Source organism: Corythoichthys intestinalis, chromosome 6 (genome assembly GCF_030265065.1).
Source record: "Corythoichthys intestinalis isolate RoL2023-P3 chromosome 6, ASM3026506v1, whole genome shotgun sequence".
Classification (NCBI taxonomy): domain Eukaryota; kingdom Metazoa; phylum Chordata; class Actinopteri; order Syngnathiformes; family Syngnathidae; genus Corythoichthys; species Corythoichthys intestinalis.
The window spans coordinates 40936718-40954878 of record NC_080400.1 but is presented as its reverse complement, the minus strand read 5'-3'; the positions used below and the strand labels follow the sequence as shown (position 1 = coordinate 40954878).

At 40.7% G+C, this 18161-nt stretch overlaps 1 protein-coding gene across 1 annotated transcript in view; it reads left to right on the top strand.

Moving 5' to 3' along the window:
• Positions 1 to 18161, top strand: part of si:ch211-136a13.1 (HHIP-like protein 1) — a 76089-nt gene that overhangs the window by 55480 nt on the left and 2448 nt on the right. The window contains exon 13 of the mRNA XM_057839597.1: positions 16162 to 16407. Coding sequence (XP_057695580.1) covers positions 16162 to 16407 — 246 coding nt within the window. The remainder of the gene's footprint in view (positions 1 to 16161; positions 16408 to 18161) is intronic.

Here is an 18161-nt window from a genome sequence, read left to right as displayed (position 1 = left end):
TTCGGGCTGTGAAGCGCGCGTTTTTTTTCCATTCAAAATGAATAGGAAAGTTTTTGGCAAATTTCCGGGGAACCGTAAATTTTTGCCAAATTCTGTATACAACTTTTATGCCCCTCACCGTCCCGGAATTTTTGATGCCCAAATTATGTGATTTGGTCAAAAATTGTAGGACTAGATACATTTTGAAACTTTTTTTATTTTTCGGAAAATTGCCGTTTACGGGCGAACGGAAAATTTTTCGTGGCGGTTTGAAAAATTCCCATCGTCACGCGAAAATTCCGGTCGTGCCGATACTTGAACTGTGCCGATCGGTGCTACGGTTTGGGCTGTGCGTTGGCTCAAAAAAACGCGGAGAATAAGATGAATAAATAATAATAAGTACAATAAAGTTGCACAATAACAATACCTTGTTCTTTCTTTCAGAAAGACCAAGGTAATAAAGTTGCACAATAACAATACCTTGTTCTTTCTTTCAGAAAGACCAAGGTAATAATAATAATAATTATTATAATAATAAAGTTGCACAATAACAATACCTTGTTCTTTCCCTTGGAAAGACCAAGGTAACTAGAAACTGCAATTTCGGGAGAAATTACACACCTTGGTCTTTCCTCTGTGGAGATACAGATCTTAGCCCCACTCAGGTCTATCAATAGAATGGACCATAATGCCAGTCAATGGCACTAAACAAAGTAAAAGCCATGAGAAAAGATTGGGAGAATTGGACGTCCATGTCCGTCAATGGCAGCACCCTCCATAAGCGTCAATGCAATCGGGGACATTTGGGGGACACGTCCTAATGATATGTAGTCATTTTTTGTTGATTTGGGGGGGAAAAAAAATTCCCATTGAAAATGAATGGGAAAAATTTTGGACGTCCATGGACGTCAATGGTATCAACTTACATAAGTGTCAATGGAATCCAAGTACATTGGCATCAATAGAATGAACAAACATGAAGAAATGCCATTGGAAATGAATGGGAAGTTTGGACGTCCATGAACGTCAATGGCATCACCCTCCATAAGCAGCAATGCAATCGGGGACATTTGGGGGACACGTCCTATTGATATCTAGTCATTTTCTGTTGATTTGGGGAAAAAAAAAAAATTCCCATTGAAAATGAATGGGAAAAATTTTGGACGTCCATGGACGTCAATGGTATCAACTTACATAAGCGTCAATAGAATCCAAGTACATTTGCATCAATAGAATGAAAAAACATAATTAAATGGCATTAGAAATGAATGGGAAATTTGGACGTACATGGCCGTCAATGGCGGCGCCCTTCATAAGCGTCAATGGAATTGGACTAGTTTGGGGGACACGTCCTTTTGATATCAGGTCGTTTTTTTGTTGATTTGGGGGGAAAAAAAATTCCCATTGAAAATGAATGGGAAAAATTTTGGACGTCCATTGACGTCAATGGTATCAACTTACAATGTACATTGGCATCAATAGAATGAAAAAACATAATTAAAAATAAATGGGAAATTTGGACGTCCATGGACGTCAATGGCATCACCCTCCATAAGTGTAAATGGAATTGGGGAAGTTTGGGGGACACGTCCTATTGATATCTAGTCATTTTCTTTTGATTTTTGGAAAAAAAAAAAATTCCAATTGAAAATGACTTTGATGCGGGAGGTCGTAGGATCGAACCTCTGTCAATACCAAGTTAGCTTTTGTCAATGCCTGTATCACATACATGATAACTTTATATACATATCACACAACACTGCATTTAGCAGATGGATAGCTCAGTGTTAATATCGCTGACCTTGGTACGAGAGGATGGTGGTTCGATCCCCGGTCAGTTTCCTACTTTATGCGTATACCTCAGAGTGGATTGGACGTCGCCGACGTCAAAAGAGCGGATGACGCCAACGTCCATCGAGAGGACGGCGCCGACGATCAACGAACGGATGGTGACGACGTCCAACGAGCAAACGGCGGCGACGTCAAAAGTTAGCGCGAGAGGCTGACGTCACCGACGTCAAAAGAGCAGATGATGCCGACATCCCACGTGGGACAGTGACAACGTTCAACAAGCAAACGTCAAAAGTGCAGAATGCGATGTCCAAGACGTCAAAAGAGCAGATGACGCCGACGTCCCCGACGATCAACAAACGGATGGTGACGACGTCCAACGAGCAAACGGCGCCGACGTCAAAAGTTAGCGTGAGAGGCCGACGTCAAAAGAGCAGATGACGCCGACATCCCATGTGGGACAGTGACAACGTTCAACAAGCAAAAGTCAAAAGTGCAGAATACGATGTCCAACGAGCGGACGTCACCGACGTCCAAGACCTCAAAAGAGCAGATGACGCCGACGTCCATCGAGCGCACGGTGCCGACATCTCACGTGGAACAGTGACGACGTTCAACAAGCAAACGTCAAAAGTGCAGAATGCGCCGTCTAACGAGCGGACGTCACCGACGTCCAAAGTGCAGAATGCGCCGTCCAACGAGCGGACATCACCGACTTCCAAACTGCTGACGGCGCCGACGTCCAACGAGCGGACGTCACCGACGTCCAAAGTGCTGACGCTGCCGACGTCCAACGTGGGACAATGACGACGTTCAACAAGCAAACGTCAAAAGTGCAGAATGCGCCATCTTACGTCCAACGAGCGGATGGTGACGATGTCAAAAGAGTGGACGACGCCGACGTCCAAGACGTCAAAAGAGCAGATGACGCCGACGTCCATCGAGAGGACGGTGCCGACATCTCACGTGGAACAGTGACGACGTTCAACAAGCAAACGTCAAAAGTGCAGAATGCGCCGTCCAACGAGCGGACGTCACCGACGTCCAAAGTGCTGACGCTGCCGACGTCCATCGAGCGGACGGTGCCGACGTCCAACGTGGGACAATGACGACGTTCAACAAGCAAACGTCAAAAGTGCAGAATGCGCCGTCTTACGTCCAACGAGCGGATGGTGACGATGTCAAAAGAGTGGACGACGCCGACGTCCAAAGTTTGGCGACGTCCAACGAGCGGACGTCACCGACGTCCTAATTGCTGTCGCTGCCGACGTCCAAAGTGCTGACGCTGCCGACATCCAACATAAAGACGGCGCCGACTTCCAACGAGCGGACGGCGCCGACGTCCAATGAGCGGACGGTGATGACGTCCAACTAGCAAACGTCGCCGACGTCCAACATGCGGATGACGCCGACGTCCAGTCGACGAAGTCCAACGTGCGGATGACGCCGACGTCCCATAAATTCCCATTGAAAATGAATGGGAAAAATTTTGGACGTCCATGGACGTCAATGGTATCAACTTACATAGGCGTCAATGGAATCCAAGTACATTGGCATCAATAAAATGAAAAAACATAATTAAATGCCATTAGAAATGAATGGGAAATTTGGACGTCCATGGACGTCAATGGTATCAACTTAAATAAGCGTCAATGGATACCAAGTACATTGGCATCAATAGAATGAACAAACATGAAGAAATGCCATTGGAAATGAATGGGAAGTTTGGACGTCCGTGGACGTCAATGGCATCACCCTCCATAAGAGGCAATGCAATCGGGGACATTTGGGGGACACGTCCTATTGATATCTAGTCATTTTCTGTTGATTTGGGGAAAAAAAAAAAATTCCCATTGAAAATGAATGGGAAAAATTTTGGACGTCCATGGACGTCAATGGTATCAACTTACATAAGCGTCAATGGAATCCAAATACATTGGCATCAATAGAATGAACAAACATGAAGAAACGCCATTGGAAATTAATGGGAAGTTTGGACGTCCGTGGACGCCAATGGCATCACCCTCCATAAGCAGCAATGCAATCGGGGACATTTGGGGGACACGTCCTATTGATATCTAGTCATTTTCTGTTGATTTGGGGAAAAAAAAAATTTCCCATTGAAAATGAATGGGAAAAATTTTGGACGTCCATGGACGTCAATGGCAGCACCCTTCATAAGCGTCAATGGAGTTGGGGACGTTTGGGGTATACGTCCTATTGATATCTGGTCATTTTCTGTTGATTTGGAGAAATTTAGTTTTTTCCCCATTGAAAATGAATGGGAAAAATTTTGGACGTCCATGGAAGTCAATGGCGGCACCCTTCATAAGCGTCAATGGAATTGGGGAAGTTTGGGGGACACGTCCTATTGATATCTGGTCATTTTCTGTTGATTTGGGGAAATTTAGTTTTTTCCCCATTGAAAATGAATGGGAAAAATTTTGGACGTCCATGGCCGTCAATGGCATCGACATCCATATAGTCAATTGAATCCAAGTACATTGGCATCAGTAGATTCGACATGCATGGCCGTCAATGGCATCAATGCAATGTAAATTCCATTGGAAATCCCATTGGAAGTGAATGGGACTTTTCCCATTCGAAATGAATGGGATAGTTTTTGGCAAATTTCCGAGGAAGCGTAATTTTTTTCCAAATTCTGTATACAACTTTTATGCCCCTCACCGTCCCGGAATTTTTGATGCCCAAATTGTGTGATTTGGTCAAAAATTGTAGGACTAGATACATTTTGAAACTTTTTTTTTTTTCCGGAAAATTGCCGTTTACGGGCGAAGGGAAAATTTTTCGGGTCCGTTTGAAAAATTCGCATCGTTGCGCGAAAATTCCGGTCGTGCCGATATTTGAACGGTGCCGATCGGTCAAACGGTTCGGGCTGTGCAGCGTGCGTTTTTTTTTCATTCAAAATGAATAGGAAAGTTTTTGGCAAATTTCCGGGGAACCGTAAATTTTTGCCAAATTCTGTATACAACTTTTATGCCCCTCATCGTCCCGGAATTTTTGATACCCAAATTATGTGATTTGGTCAAAAATTGTAGGACTAGATACATTTTTTAACTTTTTTTTTTTTTCGGAAAATTGCCGTTTACGGGCGAACGGAAAATTTTTCGGGGGATTTTGAAAAAGTCCCTGCGTCGCGCGAAAAATCCGGTCGTGCCGATACTTCAACGGTGCCGATCGGTGGTATGGTTCGGGCTGCGCGGCGCGCCGAAAAAACGCGGAGAATAAGATGAAGATATAATAAATAATAATAATAAGGCGAATAAAGTTGCAGAATAACAATACCTTGTTCTTTCCATAGGAAAGACCAAGGTAATAAGAACAATAAAGTTGCACAATAACAATACCTTGTTCTTTCTTTCAGAAAGACCAAGGTAAAAAGTACAATAAAGTTGTACAACAACATAACCTTGTTCTTTCCTTCAGAAAGACCAAGGTAATAATAAAGTTGTAGAATAACATAACCTTGTTCTTTCTTTCAGAAAGACCAAGGTAATAATAATAAGAACAATAAAGTTGTACAATAACATTACCTTGTTCTTTCCTTTGGAAAGACCAAGGTAATTAAAAGTATAAAGTACTTGCTTTAAGATGTACTTTACAAGTAAAAAGTAAAAGTATTTTCTCCCGATGCAAAAATGTAATATACGTATATATTAGATATATATAAATATCTTATATATACATACAGAGATCTCTCTCCAGCAGGGCCGAAAACCAAAAGTGTTTTTTGCCATGTGGCAAAATGTTTTTGCCAAGTGGCAATTCTTTTTGCCATGTGACAAAATGTTTTTGCCATGTGGCAATTTTCTTTGCCATGTAGCAATTTTTTTTGCCATGTGGCAAAATGTTTTTGCCATGTGGCAATGTTTTTTGCCATGAGGCAATTTTTTTTTTGCCATGTGGCAAAATGTTTTTGTCATGTGGCAATTTTTTTTTTGCCATGTGGCAAAATGTTTTTGTCATGTGGCAATTTTTTTTGCCATGTGGCAAAATGTTTTTGCCATGTGGCAAAATGGGTTTTGCCATGTGGCATTTATTTGGGGTATGTGGCAAAATGCATTTTGGTTTGTGGGGGGGTATATGGCATTTTTGGGGGTATATGGCTGTTTTGAAGGCCATAAAGGTCCATGCCATTGACGGCTATGCTCGTCCAAATTGTATTTTCATTTTAAATGGCAGAAAAACATGTGTGGCTGTGTTTTTTGACTCTACACTTTACATTAGAGCTTATCGACATTCAACTGGCACCCCAAGTAAGTCCATGCCATTGACGGCTATGCACGTCCAAATTGTTTTTTAAATGGTAGAAAAACATGTGTGGCTGTTTTTTGACGATGCACTTGACATTACAGCTTATCGACATTCAACTGACACCCAAGTAAGGTTCTGCCATTGACGGCTATGCACATCCAAATTTCGGTGTCAGCTGTCTTTCTGCACTGATGAATCTTGGGTATGCGGTCACTACGCTCACGGTTTGACCAGAGGCGTAGCAAGGGTCCTCGGTGGCCCCAGGCAACGAGCACCATGGGGCCCTTTTGAGTCACGTGACACACATACATACTCGCGCAGTATAATGAACACAAAGGTGAGGGAGTGCGAGTGCGCGCTGCATGCACGTGCGGTCCATCTTGGCCATAAAAGTAGCGAAAACTAGCACTTTACATTGACTCATATGGATGTACTTACATTCGTTCATGGACGCACACATTTTAACAGGTGGCCGTCCTCTGCTCGAAATGCGCACCTTAAGCCTATTCTCGCTCCCAGAATACACAGCGCTTGTGACGTAGGACAATAACAGGACTGGTTGCTATGGGAATGTACGCATACCCAAGGAACCTTGCTAAAAGGAGTATTGAAATTGCTAATAAAATGTTTTAGGATTATTTTATTATTTTATTTTATTATTTATAAATTATTATATTATTTTATTTTATTATTTTAAATGAATTACTGCCCCATAATTTACAAAACCTATTTAAGGTTCGTGAGAATATCCATTGTCTGCGAGGCTCTGGAGATTTTATGTTGCCAAGATTTCGAACTACTTGCAAACGTTTTCGTGTGTCTGTATGTGGAGTGAAACTCTGGAACAATTTAGACAATCATTTCAAGCAGTGTCAGAATATCCAAAAATTTAAATCGTTATATAAAAATATGGTCTGGTCACATTATGACATTTGCTGACAATATGTGTTGCTGTTTTTATCAATTGGTGTAAATATTGAAATTATTGTGAATGAGCCAACATTAGTTGGTTTTCTTCTTTTTCATTGTGTGGACAGGAGTATCCCATGAGTAAGGATGCTGGACAATGAGATCAGGGGTGGGACAAAATAAGTTTTTTCTTCTTCCCACTCCCTTTCGAGTGCAATTATTTTTGTTGAATTATATTGTATGTTTTTTGTTTCTTTTGTGTGTGCATGCTCGAAATAAAAAGTTTCATCATCATCATCATCATTATCATCATCATTTTAGATGCATATATGTTGTATTTTTCTTATAGAGTATTCACAAGGAATACAATAGACCCATTAATAGACTTTTTTGGAAAATCACCATTTCTTTTAGTAGTTACGAGTAATGAGTTGGCCTGTGAAAATCAACGTAAAACAACTCGGCAAGGACTTTCCAGAGAGTTTGGTGAGTCACTCTTTAAACAATCATGTGGTATTAATACAGTGCCTTGCAAAAGTATTCGGCCCCCTCGAACCTTGCAACCTTTCGCCACATTTCAGGCTTCAAACATAAAGATATGAAATTTTAATTTTTTTTCAAGAATTAACAACAAGTGGGACACAATCGTGAAGTGGAACAAAATTTATTGGATAATTTAAACTTTTTTTAACAAATAAAAAACTGAAAAGTGGGGCGTGCAATATTATTCGGCCCCTTTGCGTTAATACTTTGTAGCGCCACCTTTTGCTCCAATTACAGCTGCAAGTCGCTGGGGTATGTTTCTATCAGTTTTGTACATCAAGAGACTGACATTCTTGCCCATTCTTCCTTGCACAACCCCTCGAGCTCAGTGAGGTTGGATGGACAGTGTTTGTGAACAGCAGTCTTCAGCTCTTTCCACAGATTCTCGATTGGATTCAGGTCTGGACTTCGACTTGGCCATTCTAACACCTGGATACGTTTATTTTTGAACCATTCCATTGTAGATTTGGCTTTATGTTTTGGATCATTGTCCTGTTGGAAGATAAATCTCCGTCCCAGTCTCAGGTCTTGTGCAGATACCAACAGGTTTTCTTCCAGAATGTTTCTGTATTTGGCTGCATCCATATTCCCGTCAATTTTAACCATCTTCCCTGTCCCTGCTGAAGAAAAGCAGGCCCAAACCATGATGCTGCCACCACCATGTTTGACAGTGGGGATGGTGTGTTCAGGGTGATGAGCTGTGTTGCTTTTACGCCAAACATATCGTTTTGCATTGTGGCCAAAAAGTTCCATTTTGGTTTCATCTGACCAGAGCACCTTCTTCCACATGTTTGGTGTGTCTCCTTGGTAGCTTGTGGCAAACTTTAAACGAGACTTTTTATGGATATCTTTGAGAAATGGCTTTCTTCTTGCCACTCTTCCATAAAGGCCAGATTTGTGCAGTGTACGACTGATTGTTGTCCTATGGACAGACTCTCCCACCTCAGCTGTAGATCTCTGCAGTTCATCCAGAGTGATCATGGGCCTCTTGGCTGCATCTCTGATCAGTTTTCTCCTTGTTTGAGAAGAAAGTTTGGAAGGACGGCCGGGTCTTGGTAGATTTGCAGTGGTCTGATGCTCCTTCCATTTCAATATGATGGTTTGCACAGTGCTCCTTGAGATGTTTCAAGCTTGGGAAATCTTTTTGTATCCAAATCCGGCTTTAAACGTCTCCACAACAGTATCTCGGACCTGCCTGGTGTGTTCCTTGGTTTTCATAATGCTCTCTGCACTTTAAACAGAACCCTGAGACTATCACAGAGCAGGTGCATTTATACGGAGACTTGATTACACACAGGTGGATTCTATTTATCATCATCGGTCATTTAGGACAACATTGGATCATTCAGAGATCCTCACTGAACTTCTGGAGTGAGTTTGCTGCACTGAAAGTAAAGGGGCCGAATAATATTGCACGCCCCACTTTTCAGTTTTTTATTTGTTAAAAAAGTTTAAATTATCCAATAAATGTTGTTCCACTTCACGATTGTGTCCCACTTGTTGTTGATTCTTGACAAAAAAATTAAATTTCATATCTTTATGTTTGAAGCCTGAAATGTGGCGAAAGGTTGCAAGATTCAAGGGGGCCGAATACTTTTGCAAGGCACTGTAGCTGATTGGACTTTCTTAAACATGTATAATCTACGTGACATAGTTAGTGCTGATTGGGATTGATAACAGAATCGTTAGATAATCTGCCAAATGATTCCATGGTATTGAAACACTCCCTACACTTGTCGCTGCGACAGTGCAGTAAAGCTGCGTGTGCTAAATCTGTTGGCCCTCCGGGGGCCCCTGCTGGCTGGGGGCCCTAGGCAATTGCCTGGTTTGCCTAATGGAACGCGACGCCTCTGGGTTTGACCACCAGGTTATTTCAGGAGCCACGTCAACAATTACAGGTAAGTCTTAATTTTAATGCTGGTTATGTTTTTATATGATTGTGTTGTATGTTAAAAAATAAAATACTTTGTACGTCTCAGTTTTATTTTATTCTCCTTTTACACAGATACTGAAACACTGTTACGCAATGTGTTGATTCTAGTTTTCCGTCTGTCCAAACAACTGTAAGGCTGCCACTCCAATTTCGCTGTGTTTCAATACCATGGAATCATTTGGCAGATTATCTAACAATTCTGTTACCAATCCCAATCAGCACTAACTATGTCATGTAGATTATACATGTTTAAGAAAGTCCAATCAGCTATTAATACCGCGATTGTTTAAAGAGTGACTCACCAAACTCTCTGGAAAGTCCTTTCCGAGTTGTTTTACGTTGCTTTTCACAGGCCAACTCATTACTCGTAACAACTAAAAGAAATGGTGATTTTCCAAAAAAGTCTATTAATTGTATTCCTCGTTCAATACTCTATAGGAAAAATACAACATATATGCATCTAAAATAATCCTAAACTATTTTATTAGCAATTTCAATACTCCTTTTAGCAAGGTTCCTTGGGTATGCGTACGTTCCCATAGCAACCAGTCCTTTTATTGTCCTACGTCACAAGCGCTGTGTATTCTGGGAGCAAGAATAGGCGTAAGGTGCGCATTTCGAGCAGAGGATGGCCACCTGTCAAAATGTGTGCGTCCATGAACGAATGTAAGTACATCCATGTGAGTCAATGTAAAGTGCTAGTTTTTGCCACTTTCATGGCCAAGATGGACCGCACGTGCATGCAGCGCGCACTCGCACCCCCTCACCTTTGTGTTCATTATACTGCGCGAGTATGTATGTGTGTCACGTGACTCAAAAGGGCCCCATGTTGCTCGTTGCCTGGGGCCACCGGGGACCCTTGCTACGCCTCTGGTCAAACCGCGAGCGTAGTGACCGCATACCCAAGATTCATCAGTGCAGAAAGACAGCTGACACCGAAATTTGGATGTGCATAGCCGTCAATGGCAGAACCTTACTTGGGTGTCAGTTGAATGTCGATAAGCTGTAATGTCAAGTGCATCATCAAAAAACACAGCCACACATGTTTTTCTGCCATTTAAAATGAAAATACAATTTGGATGTGCATAGCCGTCAATGGCAGAGCCTTACTTGGGGTGACAGTTGAATGTCAATAAGCTCTAATGTAAAGTGTAGGGTCAAAAAACACAGCCACACACCTTTTTCTGCCATTTAAAATGAAAATACAATTTGGACGTGCATAGCCGTCAATGGCATGGACTTGTATGGCCTGCAAAACAGCCATATACCCCCCACAAACCAAAATGCATTTTGCCACATACCCCAAATAAATGCCACATGGCAAAATCCATTTTGCCACATGGCAAAAAAAAATTGGCACATGGCAAAAAAATTGGCACATGACAAAAACATTTTGCCACATGGGAAAAAAAATTGCCACATGGCAAAAAAAATTGCCACATGGCAAAAACATTTTGCCACATGGCAAAAAAAAAAAAAAATACCACATGACAAAAAAAAAAAAAAAATGCCACATGGCAAAAAAAAATGCCACATGGCAAATACCACTTTTGGTTCTCGCTGTCTCTCGAGATCTGAGTCAATATTCAAAATAAGAACCAGAAAATTAATTGATTGCTTAGTTATATTTAAAAATTTGCAAAATGGAAAAAAATAAGAAATAAAATTGACTGCATTGTAAACAGAAGCACAACAAGCTCAAGAACTCCAAAATTTTGTTTAATGGCAGATTGCAAGCAACTATTAAGTGCATACCGCCACATATTGTGCAAGAGTGAGGTGGTTTTTATTGGTCTATAGTTCACCTGCCTCATCTTCCTTGTACTCGTGTTGCTGCCACCTAGTGCTCAATTATGATACAGTTGCACGAGACTTGGATTGTGCCAGAGGCATGAAAACGAAACAATCAATTGATAATGAGGGAAAAAAAAACAAACGTGTAAAGCAGGCGACAATTTGAAATGTAGTGGAGTAAAAGTACAGATACGCGCTGTAAAAATGTAGTGAGGTAAAAGTAAAAAGTACCACTTCATATTTGTACTCAAGTAAAGTGTAGATACATAAAAATGTATGTAGTACTTTTACTTCTTTACATTCTACTACTGGATGTATTACATGACATCTTGCTCATGTACACTTTATATATGGCAGAAAACACTCAGGTGACTTGAAATTCTGTTCTGAGACCCCCAATTTGGCCAAACTCAAAATTGTCCTATATGCATGTGTGATACATCATTGGAAAGCTTAAAATCTCGTTTTTCTGGGGGAAGAAAAATTTTGAACAGGAGGGCATTTAAACATAAAACTTTTTTTTTTTTTTAAATGCCCTCCTGTTCAAAATCCTAACTGGAGGTAAGGGCACGCAAGAGCAGAATTAAAGACGCCATGACTTTAACGAGATATTATTGCGTACTTACCTTGTTTTGATCCAAAAACTCCACGTAGCATGTATCATCGAGTGTCAAGACACAGATGTGAATGGCCACAGAAAGATTTTTGGAGGATTTTATGGGTGGAACACACTACCATAACAAGGGCCGCGATGCAGAAATCGCAGACATCAAGGAGTGGTTGAGATGTTCTTTTTCATGTATTTACTCTTTTAAACGTTTTTTTTTTTTTTTTTTCAAATTTTTCTTTGTTTGGATCGATTAGTTATCATCTAACATATCGGGGAAAATGCGACAGTAACAAAAAAAACAAAAACAAAATTAAGTCATAGTTATGAGGTAGATATTCATGACTTATTTACAGACACCATTTTTTCGTTGTGACGTAATTTCTTTAAAAGTTTAAAATATGCGAGTGAAAAACTTTTTAAAGTCTGTTTTTTTTAAACAAAATATTAGACATCAATTAATGATTCTAAGCTAAAAATGATAGACATTTTGAATAAGAAATACAATTACTGAGGCCTGTAACTGTCAACATGGGTAAACCTCAAACATGAGAGACAGAATGTGGAAAAAAAAAGAGAAAATCACATTGTTTGATTTTTAAAGAATTTGTTTGCAAATCATGGTGAAAAATATGTATTTGGTCAATACCCAAAGTTCATCTCAATACTTTGTTATGTACCCTTTGTGGGAAATAACGAAGGCCAAACGTTTTCTGTAACTCTTCACAAGCTTTTCACACACTGTTGCTGGTATTTTGGCCCATTCTTCCATGCAGATCTCCTCTAGAGCAGTGATGTTTTGGGGCTGTTGTTGGGCATCACGGACTTTCAACTCCCTCCACAGATTTTCTATGGGGCTGAGATCTGGAGACTGGCTAGGCCACTTCAGGACCTTGAAATGCTTCTTACGAAGGCACTCCTTTGTTGGCCTGGCTGTGTGTTTGGGATCATTGTCATGCTGAAAAACCCAGCCACGTCTCATCTTCAATGCCCTTGCTGATGAAAGGAGATTTTCACTCAAAATCTCTCGATATATGGCCCATTCATTCTTTACTTTACACAGATCCAAACAGCCCCAAAGCATGATGTTTCCACCCCCATGCTTCACAGTGGGTATGGTGTCCTTCGGATGCAATTCAGTATTCTTTCTCCTCCAAACACGAGAACCTGTGTTTTACCAAAAAGTTCTATTTTGGTTTCATCTGACCATAACACATTCTCCCAGTCCTCTTCTGGATCATCCAAATGCTCTCTAGCGAACCGCAGACGAGCCTGGACGTGTACTGGTTTCAGCAGGGGGACACGCCTGGCAGAGTAGGATTTGAGTCCCTGGCTGCGCATTGTGTTACTGATAGTAGCCTTTGTTACTGTGGTCCCATCTCTCTCTCGGTCATTCACAAGGTCCCCCCGTGTGGTTCTGGGATTTTTGCTCACCGTTCTTGTTATCATTTTAAGGCCACGGGGTGAGATCTTGCATGGAGCCCCAGAACAAGGGTGATTATCAGTGGTCTTGTATATCTTCCATTTTCTAATAATTGATTGCTCCTGCAGTTGATTTCTTTACACCCAGCGTTTTACCTATTGCAGATTCAGTCTTCCCAGCCTGGTGGAGGTCTACAATTTTGTCTCTGGTGTCCTTCGACAGCTCTCTGGTCTTGGCCATAGTGGAGTTTGGAGTGTGACTGACTGAGTGTGTGGACAGGTGTCTTTTATACTGATAATGAGTTAAAACAGGTGCCATTAATAGAGGTAACGATTGGAGCCTCGTTAGACCTCGTTAGACCAAGTTAGAAGAATTTTGACCTCTTTGACATCCAGAAATCATGCTTGTTTGTAGGTAACCAAATACTTATTTTCCACTCTAATTTGGAAATAAATTATTTAAAAATCAAACAATGTGATTTTCTGTTTTTTTTTCCACATTCTGTCTCTCATGGTTGAGGTTTACCCATGTTGACAATTACAGGCCTCTCTAAACTTTTCAAGTACGAGAACTTGCACAATTGGTGGTTGACTAAATACTTATTTGCCTCACTGTATTTACTTTCTTTTTGTGGCTGGGTTGAAACAAAAGTGGTTGAGTGACATCTGTAAACGGGGGTTTCCTGGGTAAAACGAACAAATGAAAACAGTTCTGCAGCTTAGTGCGGCATGAATCTGCTATTGCAGCATATATACAGATTGGCCCATCAAACACAACAGTTGTTTTGGCTTAAATACAGCAGTTTATTTTAAAGAGGGGTGCAGGAGCAGAAATTGCTTTTTCAGTCATGTCTGTGTTTTCCTCCATATATGAAAAAAATAAATCAACAAAACGTGGAAAACATGAAATTTCAAGTCAAATTATTTCACTTGCAAGTTTTGATGTAAAACTTGCAAATGCAAGTTATCGCCAGAAACCAAAATTTTAGGAAAGCAGTCCTGATGTTAAGTAAGCAGAAATTCAACATTTTAAGTGAGCAGAACATATGGTTAGGAACCAGAACAAGTTAGCACAACTTAACATTTCAAGGTCTACTTACTCAGAACTGTATGTTTCGCTCCAAAACTTGAAAACTCAAGCACAACTCATAAGTTCACGTAATACTCAAAATGACAAGTTACTGACAAAAACTTGATTGTACTTATTTAAAATCTTAAATAAGCACTAATTATATTGCTATTATACTTGTACCTAGCGCAGTGGCTCCATCCAACATTATATCAAAGGGGCAGTTTACATGGCGACTCTGCGACACAAAGACGCAATGACTGTGTTGCGGAGTTGCGTCGCGTGCATATGGTGTCGGCGAAGACGGAAGGGGAAGACGAAAAATTCTGAATCCTGCCTCCCAAGTGAAAGAACTCGATTGCCGGGATTGAGGGGGGCTATCTCCGCATGCATATGAAAGGCTCCAGCGGCGCGAGACCGCCCCGAAACGTCAGCACTCGTACACGTCACATTGGGGTTTGCACAGCGGTGCTACTAAACATTAAAAACAGCAAATGTGGTGGAATGTTGGCTGTTATTTAGTGTTTTAAAAATATTTTTAAATTAAATATGTTGAATGTTTCCATTTTCGTGCCTTTTTGAACAAAAGAAAAATGCCATCGCTACAAGTGGGCGGGCATATTTTTATCCGGGCTGAGCAGGGGTCGCGTTAACCGAATATTTTCCGTCGTTGACCGATTTTTTAAAACGGTGATGGAAAAAACTGAAGTCCATCTGTCATTTTGACAGGTTGCAATTCACACCCCAGACCACAGGGTGGCGAGTGAGCATATTAATTAGCTATCGTCTCTCTTGCATGACGTCGTTGGCCTTACTCTGAAAAATGTCAAGGCAACTGAGTGTCCGAAGTTTCTTCAAAAAGCCCCAAAACGACGATAGTGTTGATAAAAGAGGTGAAAAAACAGGGACTGCACAAGCGGGCACGCAATTCAAGTCCATGCACACCAGGAGGAAGGTGTAAGACTCCGTTCAGGCCACAGCAGGTGAACTGTTAATTTCATTGTTCCATATGTAGCCTACCTACTGGGGCCACAGTCAGCTGTTTTTGTCACTGCGGAGAAAAAGTTACATATTCATCTGCTTGATGTGTGATGGCACGGTGTGGATTCGCTGTTAAGCTTGTTCGGACAGAATATTAATTGAAAATGAATGAAAACTAAATACTATTGAATATGTTGAAGCGGTATGCAATGTTAAGAGTCTTGTTAGCTCGAATTGCTGTGTCCAGCCGCTGTATCTCTGCTGCTCTCTGTGAACTCTCTATTCAAGCCGGAACGCGCGCGGCTCTTAAGTGTCTCTGTCACGTGACTGTGTCGTAGCCGGTAACGCGCTCGGCCAAATGGACACACAAGTACGAAAGGTGAATTATGCCAAACAAAGGGTCACCACAATGTCATTATCATCATTTAAAAAATTGAAGTGCCGGGTAAAAATAGATTATGACCGGATTTTTATGACCCTGTCAGTCAAAATGACAGACAACGAAAAAGTCTAGCGCAACCTCTGGGGCTGAGGAACTTTGGTGGGGTCAAAGTGCATCATTCGCTGTCGCCTTGTAAATCTGCACTGCCCCATAGGGCCTGGCATGAATACTACATCGTTTTCATGCGGAATTGCAACATTGTTCGAATGGAGACGGGCCCATACAAATGCAAACATGAAATTTTTCGTCTTCTCGGAGAGTCACCAAGTAAACGGCCCCAAACCAAACAGTTTAGTGGTGCCAAAACTTTAATACCTTGTTTGGCCAAGTTGTCTTACCAGTTGATTCAAATATGAAGGTATATTTTATTGTGAGTACATAATGATTTTACTCTTTATTCTTTTTATGTACGGCAGAATTAGTCATCGACAAGACTCCAGCCACCACCCCTCTTCCCACGACAACGGCAAGAAAAATACCCCCGACCAGAAAAGCAATAGCAAGAAAATTTACAACACTATCTCCAAAAACAAGAAAAGCCTCGCCTCTGCCACCAATACCTGCAACGACAAGAAAACAAAAAAAGATGCCGGCTCCAACAATAGGAACAACACTGGCTCGCACCACTTTGGCAGCCACTGTGGTCAAAGCTACACCCACCGGTAGGATTACTGGTACACCCGTTTACCGAAACAAGTCCACTATCAGGACTAAAATTCAATCCACCAGTCGAAGCGTGCACACCAGTGGCACACCTGGCACTTTCTTCAGTGCCACACTAACTTTATACTACAGTTTTGCACGCTATTAGCTATTTAACACAGGTTACTTATCAATTTTCAAAGTGTTCATTATTTGCAATCGCAACTTACCTGCAATCTGTCTTGCTAACAAATAACTGGAAAACAAATTAATCTCAGGCAATTTTTGTAGGGATACTGATTGTTTATTGGGTAAATCATGAGTTAATTATTACTCTTATTTTATTTAAAGTAATGACCTAGATGACTCTCTTTGGGTAAAAATTGATGTACCCATTCCGCTTTTATTTTCTACATTTTTGATTGTGATTTATTGCCTTTCAGGGTAGATATTAATTTTATCCTGACTCAAAGCTGATTAATTACATTTTAATCATCACACTTGGGTCGTATTGCCATAGACTTCATAATATATTGACGGGACATGGGGCTCGGGGCATATTTATAGGGGGCCTATCTCCATCAAAGCTGACCGAGTAGAAACACAAAGAGCTTTTTACGATGAAAATTCTTGTTAATGAATACTTAAATCCCTGAATTCTTTATAGATGTGGACGTAAAACAGTTTCGATTCTAGTTTAAAAGCAAAAAATTGGACAGTTAGCATTTATTTTACGTAAATATTTCGAACGTGATGCTGATCTTTTAGCCAATGTGGCGCCGCTTTGTCACAACAAACAGCTTTTTACAAGGAAAATTCATGTGAATAAATGCTTAAATCACTGAATTTCTTATAGATATGGATGTAAAACAGTCTCGATTCTTGGTCAAAAGCAAAAAACCGAGCAGGTAGCATTTATTTTACGTAAATATTGCGAAGTAGAATGCCAATGCTGTAGCGGCTAATTTCTCCCATTTATTTTTTTCATTACGTTTCAGAATGCATGCATGGTACGAAAAAATATAATAATTACCTCGAATCCTCGAACAAATCACTCCTGAGACAATCTTTCCTGTCTGTATGCGGTACAGCTTTTGTACTTTTTTAACCTAACTCCGGCGTAAGATCGCTGCGTGCGTGTTTGAGAATAACTCCTCTTGACCCAAGGTGTGGGCAGGCCCCCTTCCCGGAGGCGTGGCCCAGTGTCAGTGCCCCGTGTCCCGTCAATATATTATGAAGTCTATGGTATTGCACAAAATGTTCAATATTTATTCTAAAATAGAATGTTTTAACTGTCATGATTAAGTGACTTAAATTTCAGCCGGATGAACAGATTCTATATTAAATATAGAGTTACAACTGTTAAAATATATTTGATTTTTTAAATAGAAAGGTTTGTCCCTGCTTTTTTTTCTTTTACACACTTTAATAAGACAATCATAGATACTTCATTTAATCCTGCTAAATTGCAGATTTCAGTTGTCTTTTCATGATTCCGTATTCTTATTATTGACGGTAAATAGTCAGCATTAATGAGTAACTTTATATTGAACTGCATTGTTTTCCAAATATTGTATGTTCTCGTTATAAAGAGTTGTAGTAGATGTACTGTAGATGTAAGAAGAAGCTGCTGTCATCTGATTAAGTTGCAGTGTAAAAGTTGCTTTCATTTCTTTGCATTCAACTGAACAGCGTGCTATTCGTTGGCTGGTACAAGAGTCTCAAGCATGCTATATAAATTATGCCTTTTTCATGTCAAGAGTTGCACTACTTT